Raw genomic sequence first — 20,784 nt, 5'->3', positions numbered from 1 at the left:
AGGGAGGAGACGGGTGTGGAGGGAGGAGATGGATGTGGATGGTGGAGGGGGGTGTTAAGGCACAAAGCTCCCTCGTGAGTTTTAAGTAAACAACTCTAGGGTTAAATTAAGCGTTATGTTTTGGGATACAGAACAACTCTAGGGTTAACTTCAGGCATTCATTCCGATTGGTTAAAAATTCAAGCCATTTAATTCATGATTGGTTAAATTAAGGATTAAGGTTTTGGATTGGGTTAATTTACGTCGGGCATGAATTCCGATTGGTTAAATTAACGATTAAGGTTTTGGATTGGGTTAAATTCAGCCATTAATTAAGACTCACCTTGCTAACTCATTGTGGAGGGGGTGGCACAGTGGACTAAACAGTGAGTTCCCAGCTCCCAGCTCCGGACATTGCCGTATTTAACTTTTGCCCCTAGTGGACAGTTTTGAAGGTGTATCCCGGACGACAGCAAAAAAAAAAAAAAAAAGAAAACTCACGCCTTTGGAACCATATTCAGTTTCCTCTCACTAAGAAAACAGAGCTGCTCTCATCTAGCCAGTATCCGGGGCATTCAGTGTCCTCTACTGTACTTCACAACCGTGGATCATAAATTAATGTCATGTATTTGTATTTGTATCTATTGTGTGGATTCATGTGTTCTGAATGTGTTCTTGTACACTTTCATCCATCCAATAGAATAGAGTTTAGATGTGTTGATAATCTTCCCCTAAACACACAACAAATAATATACACTGACTTCATTTTGAGTTTTAAAAAACTACAAAAAAAAAAGCTATCTACATTGTCTAAACAAATTACACAGGATATGATGCATGGAAAGTATGTATTTTCCCCAGTGAGACACAGAGAGACTAAAGTGTGTGACATTTTTGTGAACTTTCAGGTCCCCTCTCAGACACAATTAATCAATACCTGAGCAATCTCCCCTGGCCCAGGAAGTGCTGTCAGGATTATCCTAAATTAAGACCTGATGAATTGATGGTCAGAGTGAGACGTCAATGAATTGGATAAGAGCAACATGGCTCAACTTGTGATACTCTCAATGATACAGGTAACTGTCAAAATAAAGGAAACCCCCGACATAAAGTATATTAATTGGGCGTTGGGCCACCAGCTGCCAAAACAGCTCCAATGCGCCTCGGCATAGATACATGTACTTCAGACTACAACCAAGAACCTAAACCACACTAACTACCCAACTATGCCGACTTTAATACTGAAACACAAATGCTGTGCGTTCCAATCCTATCTCTATGATCTGTTTCATGTCCCTAGATTAGGCACCTCTTTTTAAAATTTTATTCCTGAATTAAATATTTTTCTCAAATGGACTTGTATAGTGTCGTTAATAACTTCTATTAACGACAATATGTATTCGTCAGTGTAACACTATAACTGTGCATTATTGTGGGTAACCTCAACTTAATCATTTTACATTTGCATCAGTTACTGTACAAATGTTGTTGTTTTTTCAATGTTTAATAATACGTTTACACACACAAATGAAAATGTGTCTTTGACGCTCGAGTTTACAGTAAAATGATCAAACAGACATAAAACATACACATTACACATTGAATATGTATATTTCAGTTCGCCAGAGCATTATTTACGTTCGTCACCGTTTCGGGGATAAAGTATTTATTTTGCGAGCGGCACCTTAAGTCTCCAGTCTTACTATATGTTGTGATCAATGGCAATTCCATGTTTTGTTTTCTTCAGTCAAGTCAGTTGTGGTGAAACGGGTCTACAGCGGTGCGGTGAACATCTCAGCAAGCGCCATAGGTCTACATTAACCGTACTACACGTGGAGGACCGGAGGATTTCTTTCCGTTACTCCTGAGAAATATGGGCTATTTTCTTGGTAACGTATAGGACTGTGCATACTCCTTAACATTCACTACATGGTGCGGTACTCTACTCTTCTCTCCTGTTAAATCCCAACCCATGTTTCGGATGTTATCACTGATCAGCCGTCAATATTTTGTCATTCAGAAAGTTTGACATTTTGTAATTGTTATAGTTGCAATTGATCATAATAAGAAATGTGTGTTATCTATTAATAATTGTGGATTATCCCTATGCAATTCTGATCAAGGCAAAATTCAAAACTAGAGCCACAAAATCCCGTGTTCCAAATCGTGGATAATAAAACGTATGGATGGATTCATGCTCCCATTGATAAAGATCACATTCGGCAGGTTAACTGTTGCACAGAAAAGGTACTTACTTGAGCACAGAAAACAGTCCGTGATCCTTCGAAAACAGCTTGTCGAAGACGGACCATCTTCCATGTCTGCCTGTGAGCAAGCAGAGGGACAAGCTACGGATATAAACCAGGGTACCGTGCCTCTCTGCTCAAACTCCCGCTGCTCGCTACTAGAACTGGAACGGTTGGTCCAGAATGCTTGGAGATTATATGTCCTAAATCCTAATAGCCCGTGCCAACCGAGCCGGGCTTGCCGTGGTCGGGAGCAGTGCGTGGTCCGTTACCAGCACAGTAACGTAAACGTATAGACGAGAGCAATAGTGGTGAAGGGTCTCCCCCTCACTCGCCTTCCAAGGTGTAGATAAACGTCGGTTGGTACGCCTCCTCTCCTCTCCTCGCCGTGACAGCACTGAAGCAGTGAAAGTGCGAGATTAGGAAGAGAAAGAGCGACTGAACGGAGGGAGGCGCACGGGCTGGGAGGAGGGAGAAATGGGAGTGTACTGTATACCGTAGACGGCGACGGATAAAATAAACCGGGAAGTGCAACGTACAGTTGGCGGCGACGCTGGACCCCCCCCCCCCCCCCCCCCCCCCCCCCCCCCAGCTAGCTGTTGTATTTAGCTAACTGATCCTGGGCACCACACGCCCAGCCAGTCGGCTACTCTCTGGAGACGGACGGGGTGCTGTTCACAACGAAAGCTGTCTCCAGATCGATAGGCTATGCGTTTTCAGTACTACAGCAGTGAGTCAGGGGGCGGTTGGTTGAGTGTATAGCTGTGTTTTCTCAGGGTTGGTAACAATGTTTACATATATCATTGGTGGGTAACCGCTCCTTGTACCGTCTACATCCTCTATATTTTATTGATGTTAAAAGGCAAGACTTGGAGAATTCTCCACAAGAGGAATAAGACAAATGGAATAGAATAGAGGAAGAAGCACATTAGAATATAATTAGTTTTAGTCCCACTTTGCGTTCTTAAAAATAAAAAAATGCAAACACAATTTACGCTTTGTCTCCAACGTTAGGCTAGTCCATATTCTATATAGCTAGTATAGGGCTTTGATTCAACATCGAATAGTATATTTCCTTCTCTATCAAATTGTAGCAAAATCTAAAATCAGAGAGTAGTTTGCCCTATATAGTGAACATGAATAGTCTGGCCAGAGATACGCCAAACATTACACTGGTGAAGACCATGATGCACAACAAAGACAGGCAGTCATTATAATATAAAGGCAGTCTGTCATTATAATATAAAGGCAGTCAGTCACTATAATATAAAGGCAGTCAGTCACTATAATATAAAGGCAGTCAGTCATTATAATATAACGACAGTCAGTCATTATAATATAAAGGCAGTCAGTCATTATAATATAAAGACAGTCAGTCATTATAATATAAAGGCAGTCAGTCATTATAATATAAAGGCAGTCAGTCATTATAATATAAAGGCAGTCAGTCACTATAATATAAAGGCAGTCAGTCATTATAATATAAAGACAGTCAGTCATTATAATATAAAGGCAGTCAGTCATTATAATATAAAGACAGTCATTCAACAGAGCTGCCATGTCTGTAGGAACTAGAAGCAGAGCTGCCATGTCTGTTGGAACTAGAAGCAGAGCTGCCATGTCTGATGGAACTAGAAGCAGAGCTGCCATGTCTGTTGGAACTAGAAACAGAGCTGCCATGTCTGTTGGAACTAGAAGCAGAGCTGCCATGTCTGTTGGAACTAGAAACAGAGCTGCCATGTCTGTTGGAACTAGAAGCAGAGCTGCCATGTCTGTAGGAACTAGAAGCAGAGCTGCCATGTCTGTTGGAACTAGAAGCAGAGCTGCCATGTCTGATGGATCTAGAAGCAGAGCTGCCATGTCTGATGGAACTAGAAACAGAGCTGCCATGTCTATAGGAACTAGAAGCAGAGCTGCCATGTCTGATGGAACTAGAAGCAGAGCTGCCATGTCTGTTGGAACTAGAAGCAGAGCTGCCATGTCTGTAGGAACTAGAAACAGAGCTGCCATGTCTGTTGGAACTAGAAACAGAGCTGCCATGTCTGTTGGAACTAGAAACAGAGCTGCCATGTCTGTAGGAACTAGAAACAGAGCTGCCATGTCTGATGGAGCTAGAAACAGAGCTGCCATGTCTGTTGGAACTAGAAACAGAGCTGCCATGTCTGATGGAACTAGAAGCAGAGCTGCCATGTCTGATGGAACTAGAAACAGAGCTGCCATGTCTGTAGGAACTAGAAACAGAGCTGCCATGTCTGTTGGAACTAGAAACAGAGCTGCCATGTCTGTTGGAACTAGAAACAGAGCTGCCATGTCTGTTGGAACTAGAAACAGAGCTGCCATGTCTGTTGGAACTAGAAGCAGAGCTGCCATGTCTGATGGAGCTAGAAACAGAGCTGCCATGTCTGATGGAACTAGAAGCAGAGATGCCATGTCTGTTAGAACTAGAAACAGAGCTGCCATGTCTGTTGGAACTAGAAACAGAGCTGCCATGTCTGTTGGAACTAGAAACAGAGCTGCCATGTCTGATGGAACTAGAAGCAGAGCTGCCATGTCTGATGGAGCTAGAAACAGAGCTGCCATGTCTGTTGGAACTAGAAACAGAGCTGCCATGTCTGATGGAACTAGAAGCAGAGCTGCCATGTCTGTTGGAACTAGAAACAGAGCTGCCATGTCTGATGGATCTAGAAACAGAGCTGCCATGTCTGATGGATCTAGAAACAGAGCTGTCATGTCTGATGGAACTAGAAGCAGAGCTGCCATGTCTGTTGGAACTAGAAACAGAGCTGCCATGTCTGATGGAACTAGAAGCAGAGCTGCCATGTCTGTTGGAACTAGAAACAGAGCTGCCATGTCTGTTGGAACTAGAAACAGAGCTGCCATGTCTGTTGGAACTAGAAGCAGAGCTGCCATGTCTGTTGGAACTAGAAACAGAGCTGCCATGTCTGTTGGAACTAGAAGCAGAGCTGCCATGTCTGTAGGAACTAGAAGCAGAGCTGCCATGTCTGTTGGAACTAGAAGCAGAGCTGCCATGTCTGATGGATCTAGAAGCAGAGCTGCCATGTCTGATGGAACTAGAAACAGAGCTGCCATGTCTATAGGAACTAGAAGCAGAGCTGCCATGTCTGATGGAACTAGAAGCAGAGCTGCCATGTCTGTTGGAACTAGAAGCAGAGCTGCCATGTCTGTAGGAACTAGAAACAGAGCTGCCATGTCTGTTGGAACTAGAAACAGAGCTGCCATGTCTGTTGGAACTAGAAACAGAGCTGCCATGTCTGTAGGAACTAGAAACAGAGCTGCCATGTCTGATGGAGCTAGAAACAGAGCTGCCATGTCTGTAGGAACTAGAAGCAGAGCTGCCATGTCTGTTGGAACTAGAAGCAGAGCTGCCATGTCTGATGGATCTAGAATCAGAGCTGCCATGTCTGATGGAACTAGAAACAGAGCTGCCATGTCTATAGGAACTAGAAGCAGAGCTGCCATGTCTGATGGAACTAGAAGCAGAGCTGCCATGTCTGTTGGAACTAGAAGCAGAGCTGCCATGTCTGTAGGAACTAGAAACAGAGCTGCCATGTCTGTTGGAACTAGAAACAGAGCTGCCATGTCTGTTGGAACTAGAAACAGAGCTGCCATGTCTGTAGGAACTAGAAACAGAGCTGCCATGTCTGATGGAGCTAGAAACAGAGCTGCCATGTCTGTTGGAACTAGAAACAGAGCTGCCATGTCTGATGGAACTAGAAGCAGAGCTGCCATGTCTGATGGAACTAGAAACAGAGCTGCCATGTCTGTAGGAACTAGAAACAGAGCTGCCATGTCTGTTGGAACTAGAAACAGAGCTGCCATGTCTGTTGGAACTAGAAACAGAGCTGCCATGTCTGTTGGAACTAGAAACAGAGCTGCCATGTCTGTTGGAACTAGAAGCAGAGCTGCCATGTCTGATGGAGCTAGAAACAGAGCTGCCATGTCTGATGGAACTAGAAGCAGAGATGCCATGTCTGTTAGAACTAGAAACAGAGCTGCCATGTCTGTTGGAACTAGAAACAGAGCTGCCATGTCTGTTGGAACTAGAAACAGAGCTGCCATGTCTGATGGAACTAGAAGCAGAGCTGCCATGTCTGATGGAGCTAGAAACAGAGCTGCCATGTCTGTTGGAACTAGAAACAGAGCTGCCATGTCTGATGGAACTAGAAGCAGAGCTGCCATGTCTGTTGGAACTAGAAACAGAGCTGCCATGTCTGATGGATCTAGAAACAGAGCTGCCATGTCTGATGGATCTAGAAACAGAGCTGTCATGTCTGATGGAACTAGAAGCAGAGCTGCCATGTCTGTTGGAACTAGAAACAGAGCTGCCATGTCTGATGGAACTAGAAGCAGAGCTGCCATGTCTGTTGGAACTAGAAACAGAGCTGCCATGTCTGTTGGAACTAGAAACAGAGCTGCCATGTCTGTTGGAACTAGAAGCAGAGCTGCCATGTCTGTTGGAACTAGAAACAGAGCTGCCATGTCTGTTGGAACTAGAAGCAGAGCTGCCATGTCTGTAGGAACTAGAAGCAGAGCTGCCATGTCTGTTGGAACTAGAAGCAGAGCTGCCATGTCTGATGGATCTAGAAGCAGAGCTGCCATGTCTGATGGAACTAGAAACAGAGCTGCCATGTCTATAGGAACTAGAAGCAGAGCTGCCATGTCTGATGGAACTAGAAGCAGAGCTGCCATGTCTGTTGGAACTAGAAACAGAGCTGCCATGTCTGATGGAACTAGAAACAGAGCTGCCATGTCTATAGGAACTAGAAGCAGAGCTGCCATGTCTGATGGAACTAGAAGCAGAGCTGCCATGTCTGTTGGAACTAGAAGCAGAGCTGCCATGTCTGTAGGAACTAGAAACAGAGCTGCCATGTCTGTTGGAACTAGAAACAGAGCTGCCATGTCTGTTGGAACTAGAAACAGAGCTGCCATGTCTGTAGGAACTAGAAACAGAGCTGCCATGTCTGATGGAGCTAGAAACAGAGCTGCCATGTCTGTTGGAACTAGAAACAGAGCTGCCATGTCTGATGGAACTAGAAGCAGAGCTGCCATGTCTGATGGAACTAGAAACAGAGCTGCCATGTCTGTAGGAACTAGAAACAGAGCTGCCATGTCTGTTGGAACTAGAAACAGAGCTGCCATGTCTGATGGAGCTAGAAACAGAGCTGCCATGTCTGTTGGAACTAGAAACAGAGCTGCCATGTCTGATGGAACTAGAAGCAGAGCTGCCATGTCTGATGGAACTAGAAACAGAGCTGCCATGTCTGTAGGAACTAGAAACAGAGCTGCCATGTCTGTTGGAACTAGAAACAGAGCTGCCATGTCTGTTGGAACTAGAAACAGAGCTGCCATGTCTGTTGGAACTAGAAACAGAGCTGCCATGTCTGTTGGAACTAGAAGCAGAGCTGCCATGTCTGATGGAGCTAGAAACAGAGCTGCCATGTCTGATGGAACTAGAAGCAGAGATGCCATGTCTGATGGAACTAGAAGCAGAGCTGCCATGTCTGTTGGAACTAGAAACAGAGCTGCCATGTCTGATGGATCTAGAAACAGAGCTGCCATGTCTGATGGATCTAGAAACAGAGCTGTCATGTCTGATGGAACTAGAAGCAGAGCTGCCATGTCTGTTGGAACTAGAAACAGAGCTGCCATGTCTGATGGAACTAGAAGCAGAGCTGCCATGTCTGTTGGAACTAGAAACAGAGCTGCCATGTCTGTTGGAACTAGAAACAGAGCTGCCATGTCTGTTGGAACTAGAAGCAGAGCTGCCATGTCTGTTGGAACTAGAAACAGAGCTGCCATGTCTGTTGGAACTAGAAGCAGAGCTGCCATGTCTGTAGGAACTAGAAGCAGAGCTGCCATGTCTGTTGGAACTAGAAGCAGAGCTGCCATGTCTGATGGATCTAGAAGCAGAGCTGCCATGTCTGATGGAACTAGAAACAGAGCTGCCATGTCTATAGGAACTAGAAGCAGAGGTGCCATGTCTGATGGAACTAGAAGCAGAGCTGCCATGTCTGTTGGAACTAGAAGCAGAGCTGCCATGTCTGTAGGAACTAGAAACAGAGCTGCCATGTCTGTTGGAACTAGAAACAGAGCTGCCATGTCTGTTGGAACTAGAAACAGAGCTGCCATGTCTGTAGGAACTAGAAACAGAGCTGCCATGTCTGATGGAGCTAGAAACAGAGCTGCCATGTCTGTTGGAACTAGAAACAGAGCTGCCATGTCTGATGGAACTAGAAGCAGAGCTGCCATGTCTGATGGAACTAGAAACAGAGCTGCCATGTCTGTAGGAACTAGAAACAGAGCTGCCATGTCTGTTGGAACTAGAAACAGAGCTGCCATGTCTGTTGGAACTAGAAACAGAGCTGCCATGTCTGTTGGAACTAGAAACAGAGCTGCCATGTCTGTTGGAACTAGAAGCAGAGCTGCCATGTCTGATGGAGCTAGAAACAGAGCTGCCATGTCTGATGGAACTAGAAGCAGAGATGCCATGTCTGTTAGAACTAGAAACAGAGCTGCCATGTCTGTTGGAACTAGAAACAGAGCTGCCATGTCTGTTGGAACTAGAAACAGAGCTGCCATGTCTGATGGAACTAGAAGCAGAGCTGCCATGTCTGATGGAGCTAGAAACAGAGCTGCCATGTCTGTTGGAACTAGAAACAGAGCTGCCATGTCTGATGGAACTAGAAGCAGAGCTGCCATGTCTGTTGGAACTAGAAACAGAGCTGCCATGTCTGATGGATCTAGAAACAGAGCTGCCATGTCTGATGGATCTAGAAACAGAGCTGTCATGTCTGATGGAACTAGAAGCAGAGCTGCCATGTCTGTTGGAACTAGAAACAGAGCTGCCATGTCTGATGGAACTAGAAGCAGAGCTGCCATGTCTGTTGGAACTAGAAACAGAGCTGCCATGTCTGTTGGAACTAGAAACAGAGCTGCCATGTCTGATGGATCTAGAAACAGAGCTGCCATGTCTGATGGAACTAGAAGCAGAGCTGCCATGTCTGTTGGAACTAGAAGCAGAGCTGCCATGTCTGTAGGAACTAGAAGCAGAGCTGCCATGTCTGTTGGAACTAGAAGCAGAGCTGCCATGTCTGATGTAGCTAGAAACAGAGCTGCCATGTCTGTAGGAACTAAAAACAGAGCTGCCATGTCTGTAGGAACTAGAAACAGAGCTGCCATGTCTGTTGGAACTAGAAGCAGAGCTGCCATGTCTGTTGGAACTAGAAGCAGAGCTGCCATGTCTGTTGGAACTAGAAGCAGAGCTGCCATGTCTGTTGGAACTAGAAGCAGAGCTGCCATGTCTGTTGGAACTAGAAGCAGAGCTGCCATGTCTGTAGGAACTAGAAGCAGAGCTGCCATGTCTGTTGGAACTAGAAGCAGAGCTGCCATGTCTGATGGAACTAGAAACAGAGCTGCCATGTCTGTAGGAACTAGAAGCAGAGCTGCCATGTCTGTTGGAACTAGAAGCAGAGCTGCCATGTCTGTTGGAACTAGAAGCAGAGCTGCCATGTCTGTTGGAACTAGAAGCAGAGCTGCCATGTCTGTTGGAACTAGAAGCAGAGCTGCCATGTCTGTTGGAACTAGAAGCAGAGCTGCCATGTCTGTTGGAACTAGAAGCAGAGCTGCCATGTCTGTTGGAACTAGAAACAGAGATGCCATGTCTGATGGATCTAGAAGCAGAGCTGCCATGTCTGATGGATCTAGAAACAGAGCTGCCATGTCTGATGGAACTAGAAACAGAGCTGCCATGTCTGATGGAACTAGAAACAGAGCTGCCATGTCTGTAGGAACTAGAAGCAGAGCTGCCATGTCTGATGGAACTAGAAACAGAGCTGCCATGTCTGTTGGAACTAGAAACAGAGCTGCCATGTCTGATGGAACTAGAAACAGAGCTGCCATGTCTGATGGAACTAGAAACAGAGCTGCCATGTCTGTTGGAACTAGAAACAGAGCTGCCATGTCTGTTGAACTAGAAACAGAGCTGCCATGTCTGATGGAACTAGAAGCAGAGCTGCCATGTCTGTTGGAACTAGAAACAGAGCTGCCATGTCTGTTGGAACTAGAAACAGAGCTGCCATGTCTGTTGGAACTAGAAACAGAGCTGCCATGTCTGATGGAACTAGAAACAGAGCTGCCATGTCTGTTGGAACTAGAAACAGAGCTGCCATGTCTGTTGAACTAGAAACAGAGCTGCCATGTGTGATGGAACTAGAAGCAGAGCTGCCATGTCTGTAGGAACTAGAAGCAGAGCTGCCATGTCTGTAGGAACTAGAAGCAGAGCTGCCATGTCTGTAGGAACTAGAAGCAGAGCTGCCATGTCTGTTGGAACTAGAAACAGAGCTGCCATGTCTGTTGGAGCTAGAAACAGAGCTGCCATGTCTGTTGGATCTAGAAACAGAGCTGCCATGTCTGTTGGAACTAGAAGCAGAGCTGCCATGTCTGTTGGAACTAGAAGCAGAGCTGCCATGTCTGATGGAACTAGAAGCAGAGCTGCCATGTCTGTTGGAACTAGAAGCAGAGCTGCCATGTCTGTTGGAACTAGAAACAGAGCTGCCATGTCTGATGGAACTAGAAGCAGAGCTGCCATGTCTGTTGGAACTAGAAGCAGAGCTGCCATGTCTGTTGGAACTAGAAACAGAGCTGCCATGTCTGATGGAACTAGAAGCAGAGCTGCCATGTCTGTTGGAACTAGAAACAGAGCTGCCATGTCTGTTGGAACTAGAAGCAGAGCTGCCATGTCTGTTGGAACTAGAAACAGAGCTGCCATGTCTGATGGATCTAGAAACAGAGCTGCCATGTCTGTTGGAACTAGAAACAGAGCTGCCATGTCTGATGGAACTAGAAACAGAGCTGCCATGTCTGATGGAACTAGAAGCAGAGCTGCCATGTCTGTTGGATCTAGAAACAGAGCTGCCATGTCTGTTGGATCTAGAAACAGAGCTGCCATGTCTGTTGGAACTAGAAGCAGAGCTGCCATGTCTGTTGGAACTAGAAACAGAGCTGCCATGTCTGATGGAACTAGAAACAGAGCTGCCATGTCTGTTGGAACTAGAAGCAGAGCTGCCATGTCTGTTGGAACTAGAAACAGAGCTGCCATGTCTGATGGATCTAGAAACAGAGCTGCCATGTCTGTTGGAACTAGAAACAGAGCTGCCATGTCTGATGGAACTAGAAACAGAGCTGCCATGTCTGATGGAACTAGAAGCAGAGCTGCCATGTCTGTTGGATCTAGAAACAGAGCTGCCATGTCTGTTGGATCTAGAAACAGAGCTGCCATGTCTGTTGGAACGAGAAGCAGAGCTGCCATGTCTGTTGGATCTAGAAACAGAGCTGCCATGTCTGTTGGAACTAGAAACAGAGCTGCCATGTCTGATGGAACTAGAAGCAGAGCTGCCATGTCTGTTGGAACTAGAAACAGAGCTGCCATGTCTGTTGGAACTAGAAGCAGAGCTGCCATGTCTGTTGGAACTAGAAACAGAGCTGCCATGTCTGATGGATCTAGAAACAGAGCTGCCATGTCTGTTGGAACTAGAAACAGAGCTGCCATGTCTGATGGAACTAGAAACAGAGCTGCCATGTCTGATGGAACTAGAAGCAGAGCTGCCATGTCTGTTGGATCTAGAAACAGAGCTGCCATGTCTGTTGGATCTAGAAACAGAGCTGCCATGTCTGTTGGAACTAGAAGCAGAGCTGCCATGTCTGTTGGAACTAGAAACAGAGCTGCCATGTCTGATGGAACTAGAAACAGAGCTGCCATGTCTGTTGGAACTAGAAGCAGAGCTGCCATGTCTGTTGGAACTAGAAACAGAGCTGCCATGTCTGATGGATCTAGAAACAGAGCTGCCATGTCTGTTGGAACTAGAAACAGAGCTGCCATGTCTGATGGAACTAGAAACAGAGCTGCCATGTCTGATGGAACTAGAAGCAGAGCTGCCATGTCTGTTGGATCTAGAAACAGAGCTGCCATGTCTGTTGGATCTAGAAACAGAGCTGCCATGTCTGTTGGAATGAGAAGCAGAGCTGCCATGTCTGTTGGATCTAGAAACAGAGCTGCCATGTCTGTTGGAACGAGAAACAGAGCTGCCATGTCTGTTGGAACTAGAAACAGAGCTGCCATGTCTGTTGGAACGAGAAACAGAGCTGCCATGTCTGTTGGAACTAGAAGCAGAGCTGCCATGTCTGTTGGATCTAGAAACAGAGCTGCCATGTCTGTTGGAACTAGAAACAGAGCTGCCATGTCTGTTGGAACTAGAAGCAGAGCTGCCATGTCTGTTGGATCTAGAAACAGAGCTGCCATGTCTGTTGGATCTAGAAACAGAGCTGCCATGTCTGTTGGAACTAGAAACAGAGCTGCCATGTCTGTTGGAACTAGAAGCAGAGCTGCCATGTCTGTTGGAACTAGAAACAGAGCTGCCATGTCTGTTGGATCTAGAAACAGAGCTGCCATGTCTGTTGGAACTAGAAGCAGAGTAGATATTATTAAATATTAAAGCATTAGACCTCTCACTAAAGGTGCCATGTCTGTTAGAACGAGAAGCAGAGCTGCCATGTCTGTTGGAACTAGAAACAGAGCTGCCATGTCTGATGGAACTAGAAGCAGAGCTGCCATGTCTGTTGGAACTAGAAACAGAGCTGCCATGTCTGTTGGAACTAGAAGCAGAGCTGCCATGTCTGTTGGAACTAGAAACAGAGCTGCCATGTCTGATGGATCTAGAAACAGAGCTGCCATGTCTGTTGGAACTAGAAACAGAGCTGCCATGTCTGATGGAACTAGAAACAGAGCTGCCATGTCTGATGGAACTAGAAGCAGAGCTGCCATGTCTGTTGGATCTAGAAACAGAGCTGCCATGTCTGTTGGATCTAGAAACAGAGCTGCCATGTCTGTTGGAACTAGAAGCAGAGCTGCCATGTCTGTTGGAACTAGAAACAGAGCTGCCATGTCTGATGGAACTAGAAACAGAGCTGCCATGTCTGTTGGAACTAGAAGCAGAGCTGCCATGTCTGTTGGAACTAGAAACAGAGCTGCCATGTCTGTTGGATCTAGAAACAGAGCTGCCATGTCTGTTGGATCTAGAAACAGAGCTGCCATGTCTGTTGGAACTAGAAACAGAGCTGCCATGTCTGTTGGAACTAGAAGCAGAGCTGCCATGTCTGTTGGAACTAGAAACAGAGCTGCCATGTCTGTTGGATCTAGAAACAGAGCTGCCATGTCTGTTGGAACTAGAAGCAGAGTAGATATTATTAAATATTAAAGCATTAGACCTCTCACTAAAGGTGCCATGTCTGTTAGAACGAGAAGCAGAGTAGATATTATTAAATATTAAAGCATTAGACCTCTCACTAAAGGTGCCATGTCTGTTGGAACTAGAAGCAGAGTAGATATTATTAAATATTAAAGCATTAGACCTCTCACTAAAGGTGCCATGTCTGTTAGAACTAGAAGCAGAGTAGATATTATTAAATATTAAAGCATTAGACCTCTCACTAAAGGTGCCATGTCTGTTAGAACTAGAAGCAGAGTAGATATTATTAAATATTAAAGCATTAGACCTCTCACTAAAGGTGCCATGTCTGTTGGAACGAGAAGCAGAGTAGATATTATTAAATATTAAAGCATTAGACCTCTCACTAAAGGTGCCATGTCTGTTGGAACGAGAAGCAGAGTAGATATTATTAAATATTAAAGCATTAGACCTCTCACTAAAGGTGCCATGTCTGTTGGAACGAGAAGCAGAGTAGATATTATTAAATATTAAAGCATTAGACCTCTCACTAAAGGTGCCATGTCTGTTGGAACTAGAAGCAGAGTAGATATTATTAAATATTAAAGCATTAGACCTCTCACTAAAGGTGCCATGTCTGTTAGAACTAGAAGCAGAGTAGATATTATTAAATATTAAAGCATTAGACCTCTCACTAAAGGTGCCATGTCTGTTGGAACTAGAAGCAGAGTAGATATTATTAAATATTAAAGCATTAGACCTCTCACTAAAGGTGCCATGTCTGTTAGAACTAGAAGCAGAGTAGATATTATTAAATATTAAAGCATTAGACCTCTCACTAAAGGTGCCATGTCTGTTAGAACTAGAAGCAGAGTAGATATTATTAAATATTAAAGCATTAGACCTCTCACTAAAGGTGCCATGTCTGTTGGAACGAGAAGCAGAGTAGATATTATTAAATATTAAAGCATTAGACCTCTCACTAAAGGTGCCATGTCTGTTAGAACGAGAAGCAGAGTAGATATTATTAAATATTAAAGCATTAGACCTCTCACTAAAGGTGCCATGTCTGTTGGAACGAGAAGCAGAGTAGATATTATTAAATATTAAAGCATTAGACCTCTCACTAAAGGTGCCATGTCTGTTAGAACGAGAAGCAGAGTAGATATTATTAAATATTAAAGCATTAGACCTCTCACTAAAGGTGCCATGTCTGTTGGAACGAGAAGCAGAGTAGATATTATTAAATATTAAAGCATTAGACCTCTCACTAAAGGTGCCATGTCTGTAGGAACTAGAAACAGAGTAGATATTATTAAATATTAAAGCATTAGACCTCTCACTAAAGGTGCCATGTCTGTTAGAACTAGAAGCAGAGTAGATATTATTAAATATTAAAGCATTAGACCTCTCACTAAAGGTGCCATGTCTGTTAGAACTAGAAGCAGAGTAGATATTATTAAATATTAAAGCATTAGACCTCTCACTAAAGGTGCCATGTCTGTTAGAACGAGAAGCAGAGTAGATATTATTAAATATTAAAGCATTAGACCTCTCACTAAAGGTGCCATGTCTGTTAGAACGAGAAGCAGAGTAGATATTATTAAATATTAAAGCATTAGACCTCTCACTAAAGGTGCCATGTCTGTTAGAACGAGAAGCAGAGTAGATATTATTAAATATTAAAGCATTAGACCTCTCACTAAAGGTGCCAGTCATACAAAAGTTCAACTTAAATCCGAACTGGTTTTGCAGCACGCAGATTCCAGATTGCCTTTGCCGATCGCTCATCATCTTCAACCATCAGTGGGTCGATGGCTTGAATAGTCTGGCTTTGGAAGTGGAATACCACGGTAGATTGTGTTTTTTGGTTGATTGGACCAAAAAATATAATATATTATATGAGCAAAATTATATGAGCAAAAAATATTCAATTTTATTTGGATGGCAAGCCAGACAAAATTAAAAGGGCCTATTGTCTCTCCCCATGTTCAAGAATGTCCCTTTTCCCTTTATTCAGATTAAAACCGCTCACTTTTGGTTATTTGAAAACAAAAATCTCCAAAAATCTAGTTATTTTTTTAAACAAGGACATGAAAATGAGATTGTGAACTCTGCAAACAACGTTTCCAATCCGAGAATGAGAATGGTTAAATGACTGTAATTAATACATTCATTCAATACATTGGAATACAAAAGAAAACAGCCATCCACTATTGTCCTCTTGCCAAGAAGGAGGGAAGGAGGAGAATTGTTTTGTCAATTTCTCAAGCCAAAACATCTTGATGTCCTTCACCAGTTCATCTTTGCTTGTCGGCAGAGTTACAGATGAATGTTTTCAGTTGATGCCAAACAAGTTTGATCAGGTTTAAAATCAGGAGACCTACATGTAGAGATTAACTAAATATATTACTGTAGGACTACCATAGGTAGATATACTGTAGGCCTACCGTAGGCAGATATACTGTAGGACTACCGTAGGTAGATATACTGTAGGACTACGGTAGGTAGATATACTGTAGGACTACCGTACGTAGATATATTGTAGGACTACCGTAGGTAGATATACTGTAGGACTACGGTAGGTAGATATACTGTAGGACTACCGTAGGTAGATATATTGTAGGACTACCGTAGGTAGATATACTGTAGGACTACCGTAGGTAGATATACTGTAGGACTACCATAGGTAGATATACTGTAGGACTACCGTAGGTAGATATACTGTAGGACTACCATAGGTAGATATACTGTAGGCCTACCATAGGTAGATATACTGTAGGACTACCATAGGTAGATATACTGTAGGACTACCGTAGGTAGATATACTGTAGGACTACCATAGGTAGATATACTGTAGGCCTACCATAGGTAGATATACTGTAGGACTACCATAGGTAGATATACTGTAGGCCTACCATAGGTAGATATACTGTAGGACTACCGTAGGTAGATATACTGTAGGACTACCGTAGGTAGATATACTGTAGGACTACCGTAGGTAGATATAATGTAGGCCTACCATAGGTAGATATACTGTAGGACTACCGTAGGTAGATATACTGTAGGACTACCATAGGTAGATATACTGTAGACCTACCATAGGTAGATATACTGTAGACCTACGGTAGGTAGATATACTGTAGGCCTACCATAGGTAGATATACTGTAGGACTACCGTAGGTAGATATACTGTAGGACTACCATAGGTAGATATACTGTAGGACTACCATAGGTAGATATACTGTAGACCTACCATAGGTAGATATACTGTAGACCTACGGTAGGTAGATATACTGTAGACCTACGGTAGGTAGATATACTGTAGGCCTACCGTAGGTGTTGTAGGTCATTTATTTATGGTTTTAACCTTTATTTTACTACATAAAGGTCTACTTACTCTGCTGGTGTCTTGACCCAGTTTATACCCTCATTTGCAACGCAAACGCGGGCGGCAGTGTGTTTTGGTCCGAGCCGACCCTGGTCTTGATAAATCAATGAGATTTATCACTTTAGAGTATTTCTTCATCAACATCTTTATGCTTTCGTTCATAAAATAATGATAAAAAATGCTCTTTCAAAATTAATGGAAGAGGCAAGTGGAAAGGGGGGGGGGGGGGAATCAAAATACTTGTTTTTCACAAGGGCTATTAGCAGGACAATAGACACGACGTGGTCCCAAAAACACCTCTCTGACATAGGGTCCAGCATAGCTCTTGATGATGTCATTGAATGTCTAGCCAGCAGGTTCATATTGTATAATAAGATGCGTGTTGCAAGGATTATTGTGAGTGAATATGTGAGACGTTTTTCCATGAATTAGAGAACAACTTATACACTACATGACCACAAAAGTATGTGGACACCTGCTCGTCGAACATCTCATTCCAAAATCATGGGTATTAATATGGAGTTGGTCCCCCCCCTTTGCTGCTATAACAGCCTCCACTCTTCTGGGATGGCTTTCCACTAGTGAGGTCAGGCACTGATGTTGGGCGATTAGGTCAGGCTCGCAGTCGGCATTCCAAGTCATCCTAAAGGTGTTCGATGGGGTTGAGGTCAGGGCTTTGTACACACCAATATCGACAAACCATTTCTGTATGGACCTCCCCTTGTGCACGGGAGCATTGTCATGCTGAAACAGGAACGGGCCTTCTCTCCAAACTGTTGCCACAAAGTTGGAAGCACAGAATCATCTAGAATGTCATTGTATGCTGTAGCATTAAGATTTAACTTCAATGGAACTAAGGGGCCCGAACCAAACAGCCCCAGACCAGTATTCCTCCTCCACCAAACTTTACAGTTGGCAATATGCATTATGGCAGGTAGCGTTCTCCTGGAATCCGCCAAACCCAGATTTGTCCATCGGACTGCCAGATGGTGAAGCGTGATTCATCACTCCAGAGAATGTGTTTCCACTGCGCCAGAGTCCAATGGCGGCGAGCTTTACACCACTCCAGCTGACACTTAGCATTGCCCTTGGTGATCTTAGATTTGTGCGCAGCTGCTCGGCCATGGAAACCCATTTCATTAAACTCCCGACCAACAGTTCTTGTGCTGACGTTGCTTCCAGAGGCAGTTTGGAAGTCGGTAGTCAGTGTTGCAACCGAGGACAGACAATGTTTTACACACTACGCGCTTCAGCACTCGGCGGTCCCATTCTGTGAGCTTGTGTGGCCTACCACTTTGCGGCCGAGCCGTTGTTGCTCCTAGATGTTTCCACCTCACAATAACAGCACTTACAGTTGACCGGGGCAGCTCTAGCAGGGCAGAAATTGTACGAACAGACTTGTTGGAAAGGTGGCATCCTATGACGGTGTCACGTTAAAAGTCACTGAGCTCTTCAGTAAGGGCCATTCTACTGACAATGTTTGTCTATGGAGATTGCATGGCTGTGTGCTCGATTTTATACACCTGTCTGCAACGGGTGTGGCTGAAATAGCTGAATCCACTCATTTAAAGGCGTGTCCACATACTTTTGTATATATAGTGTATTTAGTTTTGCAAACAAAATCTAAATTGCAGCAAATACAGAGCTTGGTCAACAGTTGGTCCAATGGCATACATAACCGTATCATCTGCATACAAATGAATATTACAGGATTGAATACATAGACTGATATTATTTATATAAATAGTAAAGAGGACATGTCCCAATACCAACCCCTCCGGTACACCTTTCGTAATATCCAGGACACTAGACTTGACACCATCAGATAGCTCTTAAAGCACTGGCAAGACTCCTTGTCCTGGCCCATTTCACACTGTTGTGAATGAGGAGGGTCAACGGTGTCGAATGCCCTAACACATCATCTATAACCAGCTGAAACAGTACTATGTCCTGGTCTATAACCAGCTGAAACAGTACTATGTCCAGGTCTATAACCAGCTGAAACAGTACTATGTCCAGGTCTATAACCAGCTGAAACAGTACTATGTCCTGGTCTATAACCAGCTGAAACAGTACTATGTCCAGGTCTATAACCAGCTGAAACAGTACTATGTCCTGGTCTATAACCAGCTGAAACAGTACTATGTCCAGGTCTATAACCAGCTGAAACAGTACTATGTCCAGGTCTATAACCAGCTGAAACAGTACTATGTCCTGGTCTATAACCAGCTGAAACAGTACTATGTCCAGGTCTATAACCAGCTGAAACAGTGCTATGTCCAGGTCTATAACCAGCTGAAACAGTACTATGTCCAGGTCTATAACCAGCTGAAACAGTACTATGTCCAGGTCTATAACCAGCTGAATCAGTACTATGTCCAGGTCTATAACCAGCTGAAACAGTACTATGTCCAGGTCAATAACCAGCTGAAACAGTACTATGTCCAGGTCTATAACCAGCTGAAACAGTACTATGTCCAGGTATATAACCAGCTGAAACAGTACTATGTCCAGGTCTATAACCAGCTGAAACAGTACTATGTCCAGGTCAATAACCAGCTGAAACAGTGCTATGTCCAGGTCTATAACCAGCTGAAACAGTACTATGTCCAGGTCTATAACCAGCTGAAACAGTACTATGTCCAGGTCTATAACCAGGTCTATAACCAGCTGAAACAGTACTATGTACAGGTCTATAACCAGGTCTATAACCAGCTGAAACAGTACTATGTACAGGTCTATAACCAGGTCTATAATCAGCTGAAACAGTACTATGTACAGGTCTATAACCAGGTCTATAACCAGCTGAAACAGTACTATGTCCAGGTCTATAACCAGCTGAAACAGTACTATGTCCAGGTCTATAACCAGCTGAAACAGTACTATGTCCAGGTCTATAACCAGCTGAAACAGTACTATGTCCAGGTCTATAACCAGCTGAAACAATACTATGTCCAGGTATATAACCAGCTGAAACAGTACTATGTCCAGGTCTATAACCAGCTGAAACAGTACTATGTCCAGGTCTATAACCAGCTGAAACAGTACTATGTCCAGGTCTATAACCAGCTGAAACAGTACCATGTCCAGGTCTATAACCAGCTGAAACAGTACTATGTCCTGGTCTATAACCAGCTGAAACAGTACTATGTACAGGTCTATAACCAGGTCTATAACCAGCTGAAACAGTACTATGTACAGGTCTATAACCAGGTCTATAATCAGCTGAAACAGTACTATGTACAGGTCTATAACCAGGTCTATAACCAGCTGAAACAGTACTATGTCCAGGTCTATAACCAGCTGAAACAGTACTATGTCCAGGTCTATAACCAGCTGAAACAGTACTATGTCCAGGTCTATAACCAGCTGAAACAGTACCATGTCCAGGTCTATAACCAGCTGAAACAGTACTATGTCCTGGTCTATAACCAGCTGAAACAGTACTATGTCCAGGTCTATAACCAGCTGAAACAGTGCTATGTCCAGGTCTATAACCAGCTGAAACAGTACTATGTCCTGGTCTAGAACCAGCTGAAACAGTACTATGGCCAGGTCTAAAACCAGCTGAAACAGTACTATGTCCAGGTCTATAACCAGCTGAAACAGTACTATGTCCTGGTCTATAACCAGCTGAAACAGTACTATGTCCAGGTCTATAACCAGGTCTATAACCAGCTGAAACAGTACTATGTCCAGGTCTATAACCAGCTGAAACAGTGCTATGTCCTGGTCTATAACCAGCTGAAACAGTACTATGTCCAGGTCTATAACCAGCTGAAACAGTACTATGTCCAGGTCTATAACCAGCTGAAACAGTACTATGTCCAGGTCTATAACCAGCTGAAACAGTACTATGTCCTGGTCTATAACCAGCTGAAACAGTACTATGTCCTGGTCTATAACCAGCTGAAACAGTACTATG

The 20,784-nt window shown here is 44.0% G+C and overlaps 1 protein-coding gene across 3 annotated transcripts in view; it reads right to left on the bottom strand.

Moving 5' to 3' along the window:
• Positions 1-2,747, bottom strand: part of LOC129828537 (cAMP and cAMP-inhibited cGMP 3',5'-cyclic phosphodiesterase 10A-like) — a 194,090-nt gene extending 191,343 nt beyond the window's left edge. For all 3 annotated transcript variants that reach the window (XM_055889551.1, XM_055889554.1, XM_055889553.1), the window contains exon 1: positions 2,235-2,747. In XM_055889551.1, the coding sequence (XP_055745526.1) occupies positions 2,235-2,298 (64 nt within the window). In that variant the 5' untranslated portion in view covers positions 2,299-2,747. The remainder of the gene's footprint in view (positions 1-2,234) is intronic.
• Between the last annotated feature and the right edge of the window lie 18,037 nt (positions 2,748-20,784).

This window comes from Salvelinus fontinalis, chromosome 30 (assembly GCF_029448725.1).
Source record: "Salvelinus fontinalis isolate EN_2023a chromosome 30, ASM2944872v1, whole genome shotgun sequence".
NCBI lineage: Eukaryota > Metazoa > Chordata > Actinopteri > Salmoniformes > Salmonidae > Salvelinus > Salvelinus fontinalis.
This window is presented reverse-complemented; position numbering and strand designations above follow the sequence as displayed.